The following is a 22,898-nucleotide window of genomic DNA, read 5'->3' on the forward strand; positions in this document are numbered from 1 at the left end:
ATCTGCCATCTTTCGCTTTTGCTTGCTTACCTAGTCTGATGATTCAGCTGTGCAGCTCCAGATATTAAAGGGTTAGTTCACCCAAAAATGAAAATAATGTAATTAATTACTCACCCTCATGTCGTTCCACACCCGAAGGAGAGAGAACTGAAATCCTACGCCAAAACGCCTGCCTATATAGCCCTAAACCCCACCCATTTAGGCGGGAATATTCGCGCACTTTGTCGCCATAGGCCATGCAGCTATGCCGCGCAGTCATTGGTTCAACAACTTGTCTATGAGTGAACCAATGACGATGCAGTTTCACTGCGTTATTAAAAAAGGCTTCAGTAACGGGGAAAAAGGAGACCTTATCGAAAGGGAACACCGTATGATACACAAACCTGTAGGGTCACTGCAATAATGAATGAGCATAAACTCTTTGAATGAATTGAGCACAAATTAAATAGCTGCGTTGCTGTTTCCTCTGTGTGTGTGTCTCAGAAATCAGAGCTTGGCAAGAGTAAATCAACTAAAATACTACATCATACACATGTTCTAGTATTTGATATGTTTATTTAAAGTATTTATACCTTGTATGATAATACATGAATTAATGGGATAAGCACAGCGGGATCTCAAACAGCCGCGTTTCGTCACTCTCAGAATCCAAACTACAGTGAATGCAGAAAAAAAACATGTTGCAAACATAGAGGAATGCGTGTCTAGTACTGGATAGTTTGTACTGTTATCAAGCCCAAAGTTCAGTGTTTTGTAAGATTAAAGCTGCCAAAGAAAACACAACTTCAATCTGTCAACATTGCATACATTTGTAAAACTTTAAGCCAGCACAACAATATTTTTTGAGAAACAGTCATATGCTGTAGGCTATTCTGTCTGTCATTGGCTAAATTGTTAATCATGTGAGCATTACTGAAGATTATGGAATAAAAGCATTAGATTTGTAAGACTCTGAACATACAGATACAGCACACACATCTCCAACACGCTTTAGCTAAAGCATTAAGAATGAAGTTCAGAGTAGCAGTTTTTCTGCTTCTGTACAAATGTCTTGTATTCGCTCCGAACGTCATATTCGCGTCAGAATCTGCTGTCTCAGGATTGACTTGTCCTTTGAAAACATGCACAGATGTACTGAAGGAACTTGGAGCCACAGAGAAGCAACTAAAAGATCTGGAAATCAGACATGCTAAGTGTGAAGCTCAGATTGAGGAAATCAAAAAGGAAAAACAAGGTGAGATGACACTCAAAAAAGTGATTGAAAACAGATTTTTTTTTTTTTTTTTCAAAAACATGAAAAAACAAGAAATTCATAGATTTTTCATTTTTCGTTCAGGGAACGACTCTGTCCATGAATTTGGCAACTTATGTGTGTTTATCTCAGAATATTATCCTTATACTAGTTTATCTCAGATATAATAATTTACTTCACTACCTAATAGCCAACAGCTTTGGCTCACTGCCTGTTTTATTATTGCTGACCATCTATCAAAATCTGTGTGGCAATGCTGCTCGACTCGCTGGACAGCACAGAGATATAGTGAAGCCCAGACCTGTGTCCATTTAAATCATCATACTCAGATGTCATAACTTTTTTAAATACTCTGAGATTTGGACAATGGAGGAACTTGAAATAATATGACAGATATGAAAAGAAATAACATTGTATCATAGTTAATGTTCACAGCACATCTATTATAGTTAGGATTTTTTTTTTTTTCATACAACTGTTGGATATACTAATGCCATTATCTCAAAGAATGGTTGTTTAATGCCATCTAGCAGTGTCAGAAATTAACTTTCTCATATGAAACAAATGATTTTCAGGGGTATTTTTCTTTTACCTTTATATAGAATTTATTTCCTAATCTTATTAAGTATGTATGCTATCTATAAAGTTAAATTCTTAAAGGATTAGTCCACTTTTAAATAAACATTTCCTGATAATTTTCTCACTCCCATGTCATCCAAGATGTTCATATCTTTCTTTCATCAGTCGAAAAGACATTGAGGTTTTTGATGAAGACGCACAAAATATCGCCTTGAACGTACTTCCGGTTTCCGCATTCTTCAAAACGCTTATGCTGTATGTCCCATGCCTTTCCTATTCTACTTACGGAACGAACACGGTGCCAGTTTCGTTTCTTCACGACACAATTACGCAGACGGTTTCCACAGCGTCATTTTCTATGTAACAAAGGTTACAGTCGTAACTGATACGTTTTTTACATTTTCTAATTTCAATATTAAATCAAAAAACAAATGACCAAAAGATACACAGACCGAAAACACTGAGCTTTCTGAACCACTGCCTGTGGGAAATCAAACAGGAAGTGTTTGTCAGATCTCACAACAGGTTTTGGGGAACACAAATATCTTTGCAAGGGAATGCAAATGTTTTGCGAGGGAAAAGTAAAAAAAAAAAAAAAATCCTCCTATCCCATATTTTTTCCACCACTATGTCCCTTTAGGGGCTCTGTAGTATTGTGCTGTGCATTTATGAATTTTATTTTGTAAATATATTATTTTTGAGGCTGCTCTGGCTCTGTATGAATTGGTCGATACAATGTCAAATGTAATGAGCAAAACATTATTTTATCGTAACAACAATGCATGCAACCAAAACTGACCTTGATTCGAAATTGAGATTATAAAAATGTTATCTGTTACATATTTTGTCAAACAAATAATCAGCTACAATGCAGAACACACACAGAAGTGAAGGAGTGACACCATAACACATCCACAATAGAGAACAAAATAAAAATAAAATACCAAATACCTTACATGGCTCAACACTAAGGATTTTTTCTTGCCCCGCCAAAATTTTCACTTGCCCCACAACAAAAAATTAATAAAAGTAAAAGACAAGAGAATGGGCATATAAAATAAATAAATTTGTCTTTGTTAAATTTAACCTCTATAAATAGGGTTATGACACCAAAAGCTACTACATTAACTTTTATTTTAAATATTGTTAGACATAAACAGTAAGTAATAAAATAGTAAATAATCAAATTACGAGTAATAGCACAAATAAATACAACAGAACAAACATATAAATGAAATAAATGGTGCTTTTCAAGTTTTTCATGTAGGTTTAAACAGGAGATTTTCAGGTACAGAAATTGTAATCTAATGTATAGCTAACTATATAACTATAGATTAAACTTTATTAAAGTGAATCAGTCAAGAGCAGTTACAGATGCATAAAAATGTTTTTAATGTCGAAAATATAAAACGTTAAATACTATTTGAAATTATATTTAAAAAAAAAATGAAGACACTTTAAATGTGAAATTAAACCCGCCAGTAGGTGGCAGCGAATCCCTGTTAATGAGCGAATCATTGAGATTCAACCGATTCATTCAAACGGCTGATTCACTCAGGAAGTGTTGCTCAGAGACGCAAAACAATTCTGTGGACTTTGAAACTATTTTTGTTGGCGAAATACAGCGAAACAGATGATTTGGTGTCTAAAATGTAAGTCACTTGATATTAAAGGTGCCCTAGAACTTTTTTTTTTTAAAAGATGTAATATAAGTCTAAGGTGTCCCCTGAATGTGTCTGTGAAGTTTCAGCTCAAAATACCCCATAGATTTTTTTTAATTCATTTTTTTAACTGCCTATTTTGGGGCATCATTATAAATGAGCCGATTCAGGGCTACTGGCCCTTTAATTCTCCTGCTCTCCGCCCCCGGAGCTCGCGCTTGCCTTGAACAGTGCATAAACAAAGTTTACACAGCTAATATAACCCTCAAAATGGATCTTTACAAAGTGTTCGTCATGCATGCGTCGGATTATGTGAGTATTGTATACTGTTATATTGTTTACATTTGATTCTGAATGAATTTGAGGCTGTGCTCCGTGGCTAACGGCTAATGCTACACTGTTAGAGAGATTTATAAAGAATGAAGTTGTGTTTATGAATTATACAGACTGCAAGTGTTTAAAAATGAAAATAGCGACAGTTTTGTCTCCGTGAATACAGTAAGAAACGATGGTAACTTTAACCACATTTAACAGTACATTAGCAACATGCTAACAAAACATTTAGAAAGACAATTTACAAATATCACTAAAAATATCATATCATGGATCATGTCAGTTATTATTGCTCCATCTGCCATTTTTCGCTATTGTTCTTGCTTGCTTACCTAGTCTGATGATTCAGCAGTGCACATCCAGACGTTACTGGCTGCCCTTGTGTAATGCCTTTCATAATGTTGGGAACATGGGCTGGCATATGCAAATATTGGGGCGTACACCCCGACTGTTACGTAACAGTCGGTGTTATGTTGAGATTTGCCTGTTCTTCAGAGGTCTTTTAAACAAATGAGATTTATATAAGAAGGAGGAAACAATGGAGTTTGAGACTCACTGTATGTCATTTCCATGTACTGAACTCTTGTTACTCAACTATGCCAAGGTAAATTCAAATTTCCATTCGAGGGCACCTTTAAGTTCTTGTTCATTAAACTGTACGCTGAATAAAATCAATATCACACTTGTAATCATGCTAATATATGGAGAAAATGGCGCTCTTTGTGTAATATTGTTTAGCTATATTGAATTATATAAATATGAAATACATACAGGGACATTTTTGCCCCTTACCTTGAATTCTGGGCCATTCTAAAGGCATTTTAATAGACTAAATCACGCAGTGAAAGCATGCAATCTAAATATGCACGCGCGCTAGTCTAAACTACTAGATTACATCACGTAGTGCATGCGTGCACTCAATGGGTGTGCTTTTTTTGGTTTTTGTAAAGTGAGGGACATACTCGATAATGTTAGATCGTTAAATCAACAAGTACGATATATAACGCACGGTGACGATCGGGCAAGTGACCGTTCCGTCTACTGTCCCGAGCGTCGTTCTCACTGGCCCCGGGCCATCGGGCAGTCCTTATTGTCGAGCCCTGCCTTAATTTTTAATGTATCAAAATAAACTACAAAATACAGCAGCCACACCATGTATCAAAATAAACTACTGTATTTTTGTATTTTAAAAATACTACAAAATACTTTTACAAGGGAGCATGAAATTTCTTCACAGACCTTCCATAAGTTGGCCTATTTGATTCGATCCCTTCACCATTACACTGACTCAGATGATTAAGTAAACAATGTTTGATAGCAACAGCTTTTCTCTGCCCGAGTCATGCAATAAATCTGACACATGAAACCAGTTAAAGGCACAAAGATAGTGACTTCGCTGGACAGAGTCTAGCGAATCGCGACAGATTGACGCGCATGTTGTATGAAGACTGTACACGAGTCACAAGAGACCGCTCCTCCATGCAACACAGCATTTCAAAAACAACACATTCCAGTGCCAGATCACTTATTATTTAACTCAAATAAATGTCAACTGGATGTTTCATTTGAATTTGACCAAAAACAAGCACATTCTTTTCATGAGTGTTGTCGAGCTCTCGCTGAAATCTGATGATCGGTAACGTTACCTTAAAGGTAGCCTACACTGTTATTTCGTCAGTCAGTCATGGAAGTCAGGTGGTTCAAAGCTTCTGGCAACTTTAAATCCAGGAAAGAAGACCATTTTAGGAACAGGGCAAGGACAGTGTGAGTTCTGATTCTGAATCTGAGCGAGCGCGAGAGCGAAGGAAATCCGACTGCGAGTATGTGTATATATATATATATATATATATATACATACATACATACATACATACACATATATATATATATATATATATATATGTATATATATATATATATATATATATATATATACATACATGTACATAAACATATATCCACATATAGACATATACATACAACATATAAAACATATGCATTATATTCATCTATAATTGTAATAATATATATTAGATAAAACTTTATTCATCTTTTGTTGAAGCATGATTTCTCATTTCCTATTCGTCTAATTTGAAAATGCATCTTTTGTATGTACCCTGAGGATTGGGGCATCAGCTCACCAGCCAGATTTAATCAATATTTAAGGATAGAAGCAGTGGGCTGAAAACTGTATTAAATCTGAATAACTGATTTTGTGTTTCTGATGCATGTTTTTCTTGATTAATATGTTCCTTTAATAGATGTAGCCATTGTGTAATTGATATTTGGCATTTCTTTTCCAATTAAGTAATATTGTTTTCTTGGCAATAGCTAGAGACATGAGTAAAGGTATTGGATATTTAAAAGATGGGTTAATTTGGGAGGTGTCGCCTAGGAGGCATAATGAAGGGAATTTCGGGATTTTGGTTTTGAAAAATTCTGTTAATTTGTTAGTGACATCTGTCCAGAACTGATGAACTGGAGGGCATAACCAAAGTGCATGAAAGTAAGAGTCTTGTATGTTTAAATTGCAGTTAGTACATTTGTCCGAAGTTTCTAGGCCCATTTTGAACATCTTCTGTTGTGTAATGTGTGTTCTATGTACAATCTTATACTGTATTAATTGAATATTTGTGTTAGTACTAAAGATAAAGCTATTTTTACAGACTGTTTTCCAAAATTCCTCATCTGTGTTGATATTAAGGTCTTTTTCCCATTGTTTGACTGGTGCCACTGTATTGGTATCTATAGAAGATATTAAAGAATATAGTTTTGTGAGCATCTTTACTGAATTACTGATTGTAATAATATGTTTAATAATTGGGGAAGGTTGTGCAATATCTGTAATTCCAGTTGTGGTTTTAATAGAGTTCCTGATTTGTAAGTAGTAATAATAGTGTTCTTTACCTAAATGAAATTTCTGCATTATTTCTGAAAAAGTGATGAAGGTGTTACCAGAGAGCAAGTGATGTATATATGTGATGCCTTTCTCTTTCCATTTAGTATTGTGAAGTGGCATATGATTAATTGTGAAATCCGGATTATTCCATATAGGTGAGTTGATGTGTGGTACAAGCTTGTGATTTATCAATGTATTCGTTTTCCACCAGGCAGTGAGAGTTGTTTAATTGTCAAATTCTTGAAGAGATTTTGTTGTTTGATTTTACTTGTGAGTGATGGAAGATCTGAGATGATTATTTCCTTACATTCTGCTTGTTCTATCTCTAGTCATGGATATTGAGTAGTATCATTTCTGATCCATTTACAAAGATATTGTAATTGCGATGCTAGATAATACTGTTGAAAATTTGGTGCTGCTAGACCGCCTTGAGCTTTATTTTTGTGAAGTTTTTGTAGGCTTATTTTCGGATTCTTGTTTTTCCAATAGAATTTGCTTATTATTTGATTTAATAATGTAAACCATTTTTTGTTTGGTTGTACCGGAGTCATGGTGAATAAATAAAGGACTTTGGGTAGTATACACATTTTAACTGTTGCAATTCGACCTAAAATGGAAAGTGGTAGATTCATCCATCGAGTTAAGTCATCTTCTATTGTTTTTAACAGTGAAGTAAAATTAAGGTTAAATAAGTCTGCGAGGTTTGAAGAGATGTGTATTCCTAAATATGTAATATTGCTTATTGTAAATGAGGTGTCTTGTATACTAGTGTCCTGTGAATTCATGTTCAGTGGTAAAATTGTTGATTTAGTCCAGTTTATGGAATAATCTGAAATATTTGAGTATTTATTGATGACGTTAATTATTTCTGAAAGTGATGTTTTGGATTTTGTAGAAAAAGTAATATGTCATCCGCATATAAGGAGATTTTATGATTTGTGTTGTTTGATAAAACTCCAGAGATATTGTCATTCTGTCTTATTGCAGTGGCCAGGGGTTCTATAAATAAAGCGAAAAGTAATGGAGATAAGGGGCACCCTTGTCGGGTGCAAGGTTAACTGTGTGTGCGAAGCACCCGATCTGTGGCCCAAGTCCCGCTGCTAAATTGATAGCATTCACTATATTTTTAGCATAATCAGTAGTAACAGGAATTATGCTATTTACCCTCTCCAGTTTCCATTCCGCCACCGCGTCTGTCAGCATTTCAGAGATCACTGGTATGACTTTCATAAATGGGGCGTGTTTGCAAAACGCAGCTTCTCATTTCCCACTCCGAAGTAATATAGTGAGCGGTCACTGTGAGGAAACTTTCAGTGGTCCTGGAGGTCCATCCATCTGTAGTGAGAGCTACGTGGGCTCTGTCGGACAATTCTTTTTTTAAATTCTCCTCGTTCTCGTCACACAGTTTTGGTATCAGTGGTGACGAAGTGTCGGTGAGAGGGAATTTTATACCGCGGCTCGAGTACATTAATCAGCTGACAAAATCCTTCACACTCAATCACGTTGCACGGTTGCATATCTTTTGCTATAAACATCCCAGATGCTTTAGTTATGGCTATTGCCCTGTCCGACTTATCACTGAGAGGTTGCTTAAATGCTGCGGACAGTAGAAGTTGTTTCCTAACCGGCTCTCTCTTGTTTGTGCTTATCAACACATTGGTGTGATGTCTTCTCAAATGAACTGTCATATTAGAAGTGTTTCCATTAGCATATTGAATGCATGTTGCACAATGCTCGCACACAGTCGCAGTTCTATCTACTGTTTTATTTCCGTTGTCATCGTAAGTAACATGAAATCCAAAATGTTCCCACACACCAGATTTCAACAACGTGGGCGCATCTGCCAACTCCGGGCAGCCTTCATTCTCTCCTCCACTTGCCATTTCTGCAGCACTCCATACTCCACTTTTACTGTCTATATGTATGTTCGCGCGAAACTGTCTGAGCACGGAGCTACATTGCACATGCGTCGAACTGTGCAACACACACATAAACCGAACTGAGACAAGCGAACTGAACGGTTCGGGTATTTTTTCATGTACCGTGCCACCCCTATTAAAAACATATTTAAATCAGTTTATGTGAGTACAGTGGTTCAATATTAATATTATAAAGCGACGAGAATATTTTTGATGCACCAAAAAAACTAAATAACAACCTTATTTAGTGATGGCCGATTTCAAAACTTCAGGAAGCATTGGAGCATAAATGAATCAGTGTGTCAAATCAGCTGTTCGGAGCGCCAAAGTGATTTCAGCATTTTGGCAGTTTGATACACGATCCGAATCATGATTCGATACACTGATTCATTTATGCTCTGATGCTGCGGCTCGTGATGAAACATTAATGTCCTAAGACACGAAACAATCGGATTGTTCGAGAAACTAAATAGTATTTATATTAGGGCTGTCAATCGATTAAAAATTTTAATCTAATCAATTACATACTCTGTGATTAATTAATCTAAATTAATCGCATACATAATTTTTGCTGTGAAAGTATTGAATATTTCAATTCAAATGAATCAATGCAGGGTTTTTCCTGGGTCAAAAATGGTCTTCGGTGGTGACAGACATGGTCATCCACACAAACAGTAAAAAGTGCCCTACACACGTGATCTGCGAGCCCGATACTGACAATAAAGTACCCGTCACTCTCACTGTAATTCTTTTTTGCCATCTTTGCAAAAAAAAAAAAAAAAAAAAAAAAAAAGTGATTTTATAGCTTTGTAAGAGAAGATGCTTTTTTGCTAAACCTGAAAAGTATTAAAAAGTAGCATTTAGAAGTTATATTAACTAATAATATAATTTTCTACCATATACAATTGAATGCACCTAGCTAACCACAACTTGCTTTGTTCTGGTTTCACCTCACTCCAGTCTAAACTAACTGATTTTATAGGTAGGCCTAATTTACTACACATTGTCATTTAAATAACCTGAAAATATTGTGGATTATTAAGGCTAATTTTACTAACCACTCTTGCTAAATGGGGTAATCACACTTATGTTCTCATTTCAGAGTTGTTCGAGTAAATGATTCGTTATAGACCATGTGGACAGATCAGTTGTTGTCATGATTCATTAAAATGAATCTGTTCAAATGAGCCATTAGGTCGCGAATTGGACATTAGCGGACGTTGACGCGTTGCGTGCGAATCGCGACTGTTATTAGGACATCGCAAAAGATTTGTCAACACAGAAAACACTTCACCACTGGATAGGATTTTCTTTTTGTTTACTGAAAGTGTGGTTTATGTCAGCTGCACGTGCAGGGCGCCTGTCAGAGAAGATGAGGTGACGTTCTTTTGAGCACTATTCACACCCAGCGGTTATTCAGGAAAAACATTCTCCGAATGCGCCTCGTGAAACATGGATTCGGTCTTACAAACTTTTAGCATTGTGTGAGTTGATTTAGATTATTATGTGTGAGGTAGAGAGAGTGCAAAGACGGTGCTTACTTTGAAAACAGAGAGAGCTCGCTCGCACGAGGGAGGAGCTCTGCTCGTTCTGTCCATCAGCACAGCAGTCATCTCCCTCCTTAATTTTACAGTCTGAATGGTGGCTAGAACGGCTCCAGGTTCAAACGTCAATATGGAATGGATTAATCTGCGTTATTTTTTTCTCAGATTAATTAATCGAGATTAACACGTTATTTTGACAGCCCTATTTTATATAATTTTATACCATTAATACACCACTATTTCCAACTGCATTCAGCACTGAGGTCTGATCGCGCTCTGACAATGGCAGTGATGTCTCGCGCTTATACTTCAATGAGTGCCAGACATCACTGCCATTGTCAGAGTGCACTTTTGGGCAAACTGAAGGCCACCTGTGGAGGCCACAAAATGGCTGCCTCTTAGCCACCTGATGTTTAGAGTAGCTTCTCATCTGCTGTTTTCTAGAGTAGTTTGAGTTTGCACTTGTCACTTCGGTTAATATCTATGTTTAGGTCGGCCTTAACCGCCTGACATTGTTTGCTTGTGAGCTTCACTTTCTTTCTCTTATCCATGAGATTTGGAGGTGAAGCCCAGGCTTCACTAGGCTTGTGGCCCTGTAAGAAGGCCTGTAGCTTAGCAGCCAGGCTAGAGTTAGATTAGGTGTAATGTCTGTATTTATCAAGTCTGAGTTGACGATGCTAGTTTTTTAGCTTTTGTCCTCTAGGGCTTAGAACAGGTTTGAGAATCTGTATGAGAGAGTGTTTTTCCTTTTTAAACAGCATGTATATCAACGTTTTGTGTTACTTTGAGTTCTAGACTTTTGCCCTACATTTATATGTGAGCTTACTTATGCTGCCACAGGTTAGCACCTGTTCTCATAATATTAGGCCCTTTTTCCTGTAAAGCGGCCTCTATTTGAGAGGATGGTGACTATATATTCCCCAGTTAAGAGGTTTATTTGTGTCACTGAGTGCACCACCTGTTGGATTGCATACTCAGGGTAGTTAGAACCACTTTTTGAGGAAAGTTGGTATCTATTTAGCTCCCTCCTTGGTGATCTTGTTAGCAGCTATATTGCATACTCAGATTGTAGGATTTATGATATTTAGCCTCCTCCTAGTTAGCAGTTGTTTTTCAATGCTGTTTAACTGACATAGTTTGCTCACATATTTACACTGCCACAGGCCCTGCCACGTGTCTCTTTGAGGTAGTAGGCCTTATAGCCTCCCTTAGACCATGTTGGCTTGGTTTGGTTCCCTTTAGTCACGTTTAGGGTATATTGCCTGTTGGAATGTGTAGCCTAGCGCAGGTCGCAGTTAGCTTCCCATAGTTATGTTGGGTTAGAGCTGGTTCCCTGTAGCTTGGTCTCCTTTTAAATTTAGAAAGCTGGAGCCTCCGGTGTAACATGTGGAATTCAGTTATGTACTCCTCTCGCTGTTAGAGTTACAGGGTGCTTTTACCCAGTATTTTAAGTGGCTGGCCCCTCAGGTTGATTATGGTAGTGAAACCTTACTGAAGTTTGGTTTAATCTACATCTGCCTTCCTGGGTCTGATTCCACTCTAGTTGAGCTAAGAGCCACCTAGCACCTAGGGTGGATCTATTGTGCTCCTAGAAACGGCCACTAGTTCTATGCTGTGTGTATTGGAGGTTGCTAGGCCCTATGGGCCGCTTTTTTGAACACACTGGTGTATGTTTGTGTATATTTTTCTTTGAGAATTATCTGTATACACTTCTGGTTGGTCAGAGGCCCAAGTGATAAATCCAACCTCCTTTGGTCCGGTTGTTTATCGTTCTTGGTGCCTAAACACTGCCACGAGCTGATGCCACATGTCTGTTGAGGTTAAAGGCCCTTCCAGGCCTTCCTTAATACGTGTTGGCATACGCTGTACTCCTCTCTTTAAAGAGTAAAAAGGTGCTTTTCTGAGTACACTGCTCGTTGGATCGTGTCAGTAGTAGTTTGCACTTCCCTATTAGGGTTTGTTTCTAATATGCTTGTTTCTAACTGATCATTGTGGTAGGCCTTAATCAGCCCTAGGCTGGTTTGTGCTCCCCTGTATAAACAGGTGTTTAGCGCACAGCCTCCTCAGTGCATTAATTAAGCGCTGAGTAGATCCTAGGATGAGCGGATTATACTCCCCTCAATACGAGGGTTCATAGCACTCAGCTGAGTTTGCTTCCAGGATGCCCGTCTTTACGCGTGGATCTGAGTTGCTCCTGCCTTTCTGCAGTCACTCTTACCTGCTCTCTCTATCAAGAATGCATTATGGAGATTCTGATCAGACAGGGTTGGCCAAGACTAAGTTTGTCCAAGCAGACCAGGTCGGCCTTCCTGGCTTGGCATTAGGGGTAACTTCGTTCCCCTCTAGTGACTGGACGGGGTTCCCTGGCCTCATTCCCTTAAATGGACCACTTTCTCTTCAGAAAAGTTGTCCAATGCCTTTAGAGCCTTGGTAGGCCTTCTGCGTAGCCTTCTGAGGCTAGCTTGGGCTGTTGGCAAAGGGAATGCTGTCACTGACAGCCTGGTGGCTCAAGGGTGAGTTGCTAAGTGTTTCATTCGAAACTGCTCAACGTTTTGTCAGCCATTATATTTGGCATGCACTCTCCTCAAGCATGGCGGCATGGGTATATTGTTTCCCATTGCATATTCAATGCAGAGCGAGTTCCCTTTCGAAAGGGAATGTCTCAGGTTACATATGTAACCATAGTTCCCTGTGAGAATGAGACTCTGTGTTTCCTTGCCATGCTTCGGGTCGCCTGCCTGCAGAACAGTCCCTCAAGATGATAGATACTGACTGTTTCTCCAGGCGCTCCTTTATACTTCCGGGTCATGCCATATTACGTCATAGGCTGTCGCCGGCCAATAGGGATTGGAGTTGTTGGATAGTTGGCTTTCAGACATCGGATCACGTCTGAATTCCCCATTGAGTATTCAACGCAGAGTCTCGTTCCCTGGTTACATACGTAACCTGAGACATTTTGAGCACTTCAATTTGGAACGACCCTTCAATATGGTGGCCATGATTATTTTCACTCCGAAGTGCCCTTAGGAGGGTGACATATCCCGTTTGGAATGCACCTTATATCGTGAAAATTAATGTGGCCAACTCCCTGATCAGTGCCCTGACTACTGAACAGGGAGCTAAAGCTGATTGAGACTCATCCTTTAGCTCTGCCCACGGCACGGCCTCCAGGAGTGCTGATTTGTACAGAAAGACTCGGTACAGCATATCTGTCTTAAATGATATGATAAAACTGATATGATAAATGATATGATAAAAATGATATGATAAAACTAAAGACTCTTCAGAGATATGAAGGATGCTATAGGTGTGTAACAATACATTGATATATCATTCTAATGTCTAACAATACAATGTATCGACGCAACGCGTAAAAAATTTATACCTGTGGGCTATTTATAGAGGTACCTTTGTTTTAACACTATCCACATTTTCACACAATGACAGTCAATGCATTATCACCAATGTGTGCTTCTGGTTTAAATGTGCCATAGAATTGAAAATTGAATTTACCATGGCATAGTTGAATAACAAGAGTTCTGTACATGGAAATGACATACAGTGAGACTCAAGCACCATTGTTTCCTCGCAACAGTCAAGATCATTAATATGTACGCCCCCAAATTTTGCATATACCAGCCCATGTTCAAGGCATTAGACAAGCCAATATTAACTCCCTGAGGTCTGAAAATGCGCCAGCGCGTTTTGCAGGATTTTTTTCACATTGCAGCAAAACAGACTTAAAATACTCCGTCATTTCTTGTCATAGAGACATAAGTAATATATCAATTGAAACTACAGAATGTCTTCTTTTATTTGTGTACACTCAGAGTAAAAACAAAATGTTGTGCTTTTTGTAAAATAAAGAAAACTAACATGATGCGTGATCTCTCGTCTCCCTCTGAACGAAGTCCAATCAGATAGTTCTAAGAAAATGAACTGTAACTTATGAATACTAATGACAAAAAAATGACATTTATGTCTAAAAAAAACGTTGAAATGTCAGGTTTTAAATCATGCAAGTCAAATCGAAAACAAACATTCTGTGTTTATGTAATCTGTATGAAAAGAGAGCCATGTCAGAAGTCTGTGATTCAGCTCATTATCCGCTAATGCGGCCACGCCCACGGAGCCAGCGCTATTCAGACGCAAATTCAGTCAATACATGCATACATCATCTCAATCGTGTATTTATTGTCCTGAAAAGTGTTTATCTGTATGTAAAAGCCATGGTTAGAGACCTCTGGAAGACATGCCGTTAGTTCCTGATATGTCCTCTTCTTCTTTAGAATAATTTGTGGCCTAAAGGTGTACAGAGAGCGCCCTCCGGCTGCAAGTATGTATTGAAAACACCATTCCTGAAATGTCCTCTTCTTCTTTAGAATAATTTGTGGACTAAAGGTGTACAGAGCGCCCTCCGGCTGCAAGTATGAATTGAAAACAGTATCCAGCACTCATAGTGATGATAATAAATATTGAATGAATATTACTCCTCAGTATAGAATATTGACATAAACATATAAGAATCCATCAATATTTCTCCAAATGTGCATGCTTTTAAGCTAAAAGCCTATATAGCCCCGTTTCCACCTCAGGAACTTTACCCAGGAACTAGGGACTTTGGGCTGGTACTCGGTGTGTTTCCACCGCAGGAACCAGGAACTAAATAAAGTTCCGGGTAAAATTTCCCCCTCAGAAAAGTCCCTGATGGCGAGGTGGTACTTTTTCAAAGTTCAGGAACTTTTGGGGTGGGACTAGGCGCTGAACATGCTGATTGGTCGGATTCACGCCGCATTTGATTGGTCAACTCCACGCAGCAGTAAGTCGGTTATGCGAGCTTGGGATTGTGCACACTGGAAAACAATGCCGAGAGAAGTTGAAAAAACTAAAGCAAGATTACAAGAAAATAAAGGATTTAGGTTAGTTCACCCAAAAATGAAAATTCTGTCATTTATTGCCCTCGTGACGTTCCACACCCATAAGACCTTCGTTAATCTTCAGAACACAAATTAAGATATTTTTTTAAAATCCGATGGCTCAGTGAGGCCTTCATAGCCAGCAATGACATTTCCTCTCTCAAGATCCATTAATGTACTAAAAACATATTTAAATCAGTTCATGTGAGTACAGTGGTTCAATATTAATATTATAAAGTGATGAGAATATTTTTGGTGTGCCAAAAAAACAAAATAACGACTTATATAATGATGGCTGATTTCAAAATACTGCTTCAGGAAGCATCGGAGCATAATGAATCAGCGTGTCGAATCATGATTCGGATCGCGCGTCAAACAGCCAAACTGCTGAAATCACGTGACTTTGGCACACCAAACCGCTGATTCGACACTCTGATTCATTATGCTCCGAAGCTTCCTAAAGCTGTGTTTTGAAATCAATCGGCCATCACTAAATAAGTTGTGATCACATATGATCGGTTTCAGCATGGAGCTCTGCTTTGTGTTTAACAATACCAGCCACGTGGATCCTAATGTAATAATTTTGACATGCCCTGACATTTGTGCTTTTTTCAGTTGTTCATAAACATATTAATGGTAAAAGTGTCATTACACTGTATTCAGCACAAACTAGGCTACAATAATATGTGAGGAACATGTATGTACATGTTTGTGTTTTTGAAGGAATAATGTTTATGCGTGGTTATTGAAAAAACAAAAACTTAAGTCACTGAAATAAGGCCAAAAAATATATATTAAAACTGTGTTCACAAGGATTCTGGGTATTGGAGGTTGTAGACTAGAGTTTTTGCTTCAGAATTATGTAAAAACTATCCTTCCTACTCCTTCATATAAAACAATAGAGAGATTAAAATTTTCTAAGACACTTTTGGTCAAGAAACACAGTATGCATGGAGGCGTGAATCATCATGTATAATGGGTGATTCTCACCTGAGAAGACAAAAGAATTGAATAATAATGACCTGAAATGACTTGCATATTAATGAGGCCTTTCAGTCAGGTAGGCTGTGAAAAAACCCCCTGTGATCATGCTGATAACAGGATTAAAGTCCACTCAGGACAAAAAAAACATGATTTTTGTGATCTCATGCATGCACGTATTATTGCACATGATATGAAGAAAATTGTGTATAGGCCTATGTTAAATTACAGTACCAGTCAAAAGATTGAACACATTGCCATTATAATGTTTTTAAAAGAAGTCTCAAGTCTCTAACCAAATAATGGTTTTCTATTTTAATATACTTTAAAATATAATGTATTTCTGTGATGCAAAGCGTCTGAACATTCCTACCTCTAGGCATTTCATATAGGCTACTATATTTGTTATATTATAGAGCCTAAATGTTGATGTGCAGTTGACAAACTATACATCATTAAAAAGATCTAAGACTCAAGCTTCACATTTTGACTCTTAAAATCTTATATCGACCATCATTTCTTAATATGCTTAAAAGCATACACATTTGGAGAAATATTGATGGATTCTCATATGTTTATATCAATTTTCTATACAGAGGAGTAATATTTATTATTCTATTGTCATCATTATGAGCGCTGGATACTATGTTTTCATCATTCATACTTGCAGCCGGAGGGCGCTCTGCCCCTTTTGTCCTCAAATGCCTCAGTAAAAGAAGAGGAATATCATGTGACAATCAAGGAACTAACAGAGGCAAGAGATCGCTAAATATGGCTATTCAAAGCACTTTTGAAGACAATAAATACACAATTGAGATGACGAATGACTGAATTTGCGTCTGAATAGCGCTGGCTCCGTGGGCGTAGCCGCATTAGTGGATAATGAGCTGAATCACAGACTTCTGACATGGCTCTCTTTTCATACAGATTACATAAACACAGAAGGTTTGTTTTCGATTTGACTTATATGTTTTAAAACCTGACATCTTAACGTTTTTTTAGACATAAGTTTAACTTTTCTGTGATTAGTATTCACTAAGTTACAGTTCATTTTCTGAGAACTATCAGATTGGACTTCGTTCAGAGGGAGAGGAGAGATCACACATCACGTTAGTTTTCTTTATTTTACAAAAAGCACAACATTTTGTTTTTACTCTGAGTGTACACAAATGAAAGAAGATATTCCACAGATTAAAATGGTGTATAACTCTTAATTGTATGTGCAACATTGACAGAGTATTTTGAGTCTCTTTCACACTGATAAGAAAAAAACCACGGTGGTATCGCCGGCGATACCTTCAGACCTCAGAGTGTTAAACGCAGATACTTTATTCTGTATATGATATATGATCCACGTGGATAGTGTTGTTATACTCATCACGGAGCTCCACGCTGAAACCGATCATATGCGTGCTCTGCGTCTATATCATAACAATTGTATTTTTCATGTGTTCATATTCAAACTTCAGTTCTAACCGCATTATGGCAAAAATACAAACAACACTCATGTGCTGCTGTGCTGAAGGAAACATACATACGGCTCACATGTCCAAACGCAGAGCAGGCAGAGGTGAACGAGCCGCATTTGAGACATTTGAATTCTCTGCTGTAATGCGATCTCATGCGAACATATTTCCCATTTGTGCTGGTAGATTACAGCAAAACAATCCACATGCACCCAAACCTCTGCTCTGGTCGCGTCGTAGGAAAACACATTGTGTTGTAGCACTAAGGAAACGAACACCAACGATATGTCTCTGAATGACAAGAGACCGAGGCGAGAGAAGTGACACTTCCTCATGCATAATACCGCAATTATAATCTTATGCATACTACAGCTCAAGTGATTGGATTAAATGAGCTGCCGGTAGTTCTTTTCAAACCGGAAAGACAGAAATCGCTCTGAAAAATGCAAAAATAACTGTAAATAACTTTTAAGTAAAATTAATGAGTACCTTTAGTGTTTTCAATGATGTGCAGCCTATACATATCTGCTCAAAAAATGTGTTCTGGGGTTTCATGATCCTTTAAGTACTTAGATTTAGTATCTTTAAAAATAAAATACTGTGTTTTATTCAAGGGATCAGGTGTTTCCATCATGCAAAGACCGATGTGACACTCGTTAGTTAGGTGACTGACATTGTATACCTGTATGTTGCTATTCATAAAATAAAATGATTTACAGCACAGCAATGATTTTGTAGATCAAATAAAACATACACGAAAATAAATAAAACATTTTATATCTGTGGTAAGTTGGATAGTTATGGTAAGGGTGGGGTTCCTTTCCGAAGCTGATTTCTTACAGAACATGTGCAAAAATGTAGTTAATCACCATACAGACAAAAACTTCTGAACAATTTAGTAGTAATGAGTCTTTTTGGGAGTGCAGCATATTATGCAGCATATAAATGCATATTTAATTTGTATAATAATAATAAATAGTGGTGTAAGGAACCCCCCATCGGCCCAAAAACGGAATCCGATGGCATGGGTGAAGGTTAACGCGGGTATGCCTATGCATTTTCAGCGCCTCTGTGAAGTTCACTTAATTTCACTCGTTTAATCTGACTCCAATTTCAAATGATTCTTATTCTTAGGTTGTGTTTCCAATTAGAAATTAATCATTTGTTATGTATTAATTTAGATATTTGATGATTCTGGGTATCTCTTATTTTCAATTATTCTTTCATTACAGACCCATTATCGCTTAGAGAATTTACGCATCGGCCGACTGCATTCTCACGGACATAAATTCGCCAGTTTATGATTCTTAGTCAGAGGGTGCAGAGTTTACTAATGCATTTGAGTCGAACCGCCACATGCTTGTTCATACAAAAACACAGTTTTCTTAGTCACGATACTGCAACTTGCTAAGCCAGTTGATAAACAAAAATCAAAAGGTCCCATGATGTGCAACATGCTCCTTTCATTGAGCCTTTAGTTTTAATCTATCCTGACGCAGATTTGTGGAAATATGGACTCCAATAATCTACTGGTCATAATGATTTCAGAAGAATTTCAGAGAAAATCAAATATAACATTTTATTTGTCAAGTAAAAACGTCAATTCTATAGTTTTACAATTAGAAGCCAATTCAGAAATAATGAATGCATAATATCAATTGAAATGCATATACACACAGTGGTGGACTAGTGTTTGAAGACACTTGTCCATCACTGTGTGGGGGCCTCTGGCTACAGAAGATCCCACATGACTGCTTTGCAATTTACCTTATATACAGACCAGGGTAGCGTTTCCCAAAAGCATCGTAAGCCTAAATTGATCGTAGCTCCATTGGTTTCAATGGAGCTACGATCAACTTAAGCTTACGATGCTTTTGGGAAACGCAGCCCAGAACAGAAAGGTTATAAATATTTACTACACCAACACACGTTTTGGGGGGAGAGGAGTGGGTTTTCACAAAAGGCACCACCCAAAAGAGGACAGAATTTTCCTTAGTTTTCAATCTTCTTCATAATACCAGTGACTGCTGTGAAATTGAGACCATTTTACCAATCGCATAAGAGACATTTAAAATGATACCTAACATAAAAAGGGAGAAACAATAGATAGACAAGTTATATTATATGTCTTGAAGAATTTTCAGTGACTTGAGTCAGGGGGAAGGGAAGATATGTGTGTGTGTGTGTGTGTGTGTGTGTGTGTGGTGGGGGAGGCGTTGTCCTTTTGGGGTTAGGGTAAGGCGTTGTCCATTGCTGCTTCTTTGAGATCTTTTCCAGATAAGTTTTATTATTTTATTGCAGGATGCTTGATCTCTGTTTTTGTCTAGCAGGAAAATCAAGCCTTACAGAGGAATAATAATTTTTTGTTCATTAGTAGTTATTGTTCTTGAACATTAATTAGTAGATAATTAATAATAGTTCTTCAGGAGTTATGACAGAATTCATTAGTTATTGATTAGCTAACTGTTACTCAACAAAATCATAAAATTCTATTACATACTGATTAGATAACTTAGCTTGAAGTATACAGAGCCTTTGAGAGATGCGTTTCTGCAATGAATTACTCACAATTTAGCGTTATTTAGTCTGTTAATGTTATGAATTGAAAGATGTGAGCACAACAGTGTCATAACAGAGACTGAATCGTTGAAGGACGCTCTTGTGTACGTCACACAGACGGAGAGAGATGCGCTCAAGCTGTAAATGTACAGAAGGAATGTTGTCTTTATTAAATAAAAAACATTTTTCTGTATTTTTGAATTATTAAACTGGAACTTTATATTATATTGTAACATTTCATATGAAATATTTTATATTAAACATTTATGGCCCTATGTGGATCATACAAAAAAAATTTTTTTTTAAATATCTATATCTTTCGTAGCCTTGAATTCGTTCATTGTTGAATAAGGCACCTGTGCAGTTCTCGACCCCTGATCTGATCCTATAATTTAGTTATTTTACATAATTTACAACTCTAAACAATGTAGTTTATATTCTACATTAAACATCAATGGAACTGAATGTAATTTACTTTGGGTATGTTTTTGTAGGCGTTTTAGGCAAATTTTATAGGAATGCTGTGGGGTTAATATCAGGCTTTGTTTATTGCTGGTAGATTATCTGAGAGGCATAACCAGTGTGAAATCATAATGTTGCTAATGTAAGGATGGTAAAGTTGCAGAATGAGAGTAAAACAGGTAAAACCGGTTCAATCTGGTGAACTGAAGGAGAGAAGAGATCGACTCGTCAAACACTGGGTCACTTCTAACAGCACTAACATGAGTCTACTGTAGCCCGAATTTACTGTTAAAATCACACATTTAAATACTGATGATACCAAATATGTTTTTAGAAGAATTTAAAACCAAAACATCATTTTTATGATTTTAATAACTAAAGCTGAAATGTGTATTCCATGTATTCAGTCATTTTCATAATAAACAGTAGAATTATAATATACTGTCGGCTAATCAAATGATTGAGCAGGAGACATTTATTGATTAAACAGAGTCTCTCTGAAGAACATTACTAAGGAGGTTGAAGTTCATAATCCAAGTCTTATGAAGCGATATGATTTCTCTGTATGGGGAGCAAAGTGAAATCTGATTGATTCCCTCTGATCAGTTCATGTCTACAGAAGACAAATCAAATATGGTGACGTGTCAATAACATCAAACCCTCAGTAGTGTCTGTGTCAGGAAACAGCAGAGGCATTTCTCTAAATATCTTCTGTGTTGGAGGATTTCTGCATGTGTGAGCGATGGATGCTGGGATCATTTTCTCCTGACATGATAATCACACTCTTCATGTCTCTTGATTTCCACAGATAAAGACTTTGTTCCCAAGACCAGGAAACGACTTCCTACAATGTAAGTCACTGAGAAAACAAGCAGAGAAACTCAACTGAGTGAGAAAACACGACAGAAGAGATTTAGAGATGATCATGATAATGATGATTTTCACAGGATATCTGCTCAACTGTACTGAGACACTGCTGAAATACTGAACATGAAGAGTTCAGATACATTTAAAAGATCAGATTGATGATTCCTGATTGCGATGTGTTTTATCTCCATCAGATTCCCGTCAGCTCACTCCGGATCTGAACACAATGAATAAAAACCTCCTTCTGTCTGAGGGGAACACACTGATTACTGGCACTGACACACCGCAGTCGTATCCTGATCATCCAGACAGATTTGATTATTTTCCTCAGGTGTTGTGTGGAGAGAGTGTGAGTGATCGACGCTCTTACTGGGAGATTGAGTGGAGTGGAGAAGGTGCGGAGATATCAGTGGCATATAAGAGCATCAGCAGGAAGGGATGGATTGAGTGTGTGTTTGGATGGAATGATCAGTCCTGGAGTTTGATCTGCTCTTCATTGCTTGGTTACTCATTCAGACACAATGACATACGGACTAAACTCCCTGTAAAGCCTGTCATCACTAGAACAGTGAATGGGAAGGATTACTATAGAACAGGAGTGTATGTGGATCACAGTGCAGGAACTCTGTCCTTCTACAGCATCTCTGTAGACAAAATGTGCCTCATCCACACGGTCCAGACCACATTCACTCAACCGCTCTATCCTGGGTTTTGGGTTTCATCTTATGGATCAGTGAAACTGATTTGATGAATCAGAACAGAGAGACTCTACCCATAATGCTTTAAGCTGATGATGAATCAGATGTTATAGAGTCTCTTCATTACATTAATACAGTGACACTGAAATATCATGTCAGAATAAAAGTGTGTGACAGATCAGTGTGTGTATCTGTTCTTTTCTCAATCTGTTTGTCAATAGAAATCACCTTCATTTAGTTCTATTATAGTGTCACATCAATTATAATTTATGAATGAAGAATTGAGATTTGTTCAACATCTTGTAATCAAGTGTATTTCAGGAGTCAAAGCACAGAAGCAACATTATTAAGTTGGCTTGAAAAAGCTGAAATGCTGTTTAAACTTATTATTACTGGTGCCTGGAGCATCATCACTGGCAGCTGCCAAGACACTCCCTAACAACCAAACAGAGTACCCTAGCAACCGTTTAGCAAGGCCTATATCTCTGAATCAGATCATCGTATAGAAATGGGATTGGCTCTTTTTACCAGAGATTGTATAATTATATAGAGAGGGTCTCTTACCACTGGAAGAAGTGAAGGAGATGGGCTGAATGAAAGTGCACGTTCACTGTCTGACAGTAGAGGGCGCTGATGAAACAGCAGAAATGCTGCGGTTACTCCGGAAACCCCGTTAACAAAGCAGCTGTGGTACTACAGTATTTAAAATGCTTCAAACAGCCATTCATTATTTGTATTCGCAATGTTGTTCATCACAGCACC

The 22,898-nt window shown here is 37.6% G+C and overlaps 2 protein-coding genes and 1 pseudogene across 3 annotated transcripts in view; 2 read left to right on the forward strand and 1 right to left on the reverse strand.

The window, feature by feature from the left end:
• LOC125280859 (gastrula zinc finger protein XlCGF57.1-like) overlaps positions 1-22,898 on the forward strand; it is a 1,316,469-nt gene that overhangs the window by 1,204,081 nt on the left and 89,490 nt on the right. The gene's annotated exons all lie outside the window — the stretch shown is intronic.
• LOC125242807 overlaps positions 1-22,898 on the reverse strand; it is a 267,069-nt pseudogene that overhangs the window by 237,394 nt on the left and 6,777 nt on the right.
• On the forward strand, positions 848-22,317 carry LOC125243560 (stonustoxin subunit alpha-like). 2 transcript variants are annotated; one of them, XM_048153305.1, is made up of 3 exons: positions 848-1,234; positions 21,380-21,422; positions 21,633-22,317. In XM_048153305.1, exons 1-3 carry the CDS (start codon positions 1,187-1,189, stop codon positions 22,184-22,186), a joined length of 645 nt encoding a protein of 214 aa, XP_048009262.1. In that variant the 5' UTR covers positions 848-1,186; the 3' UTR covers positions 22,187-22,317. The 2 variants fall into 2 exon arrangements, with proteins under 2 accessions (XP_048009262.1, XP_048009270.1); XM_048153313.1 differs by having other exon boundaries at positions 852-1,234; positions 21,386-21,422.

Source organism: Megalobrama amblycephala, linkage group LG1, assembly GCF_018812025.1.
Source record: "Megalobrama amblycephala isolate DHTTF-2021 linkage group LG1, ASM1881202v1, whole genome shotgun sequence".
Taxonomy (NCBI): Eukaryota; Metazoa; Chordata; class Actinopteri; order Cypriniformes; family Xenocyprididae; genus Megalobrama; species Megalobrama amblycephala.

What these genes read in the sequence shown, in the direction of transcription:
- LOC125243560 (XM_048153305.1), top strand. Translation starts at nt 1,187, where the DNA reads ATGCTAAGTGTGAAGCTCAGATTGAGGAAATCAAAAAGGAAAAACAAG. An exon ending in AATCAAAAAGGAAAAACAAG is followed by an intron (nt 1,235 to 21,379) that starts GTGAGATGACAC and finishes TGATTTCCACAG; the next exon opens with ATAAAGACTTTGTTCCCAAG. An exon ending in AGGAAACGACTTCCTACAAT is followed by an intron (nt 21,423 to 21,632) that starts GTAAGTCACTGA and finishes TATCTCCATCAG; the next exon opens with ATTCCCGTCAGCTCACTCCG.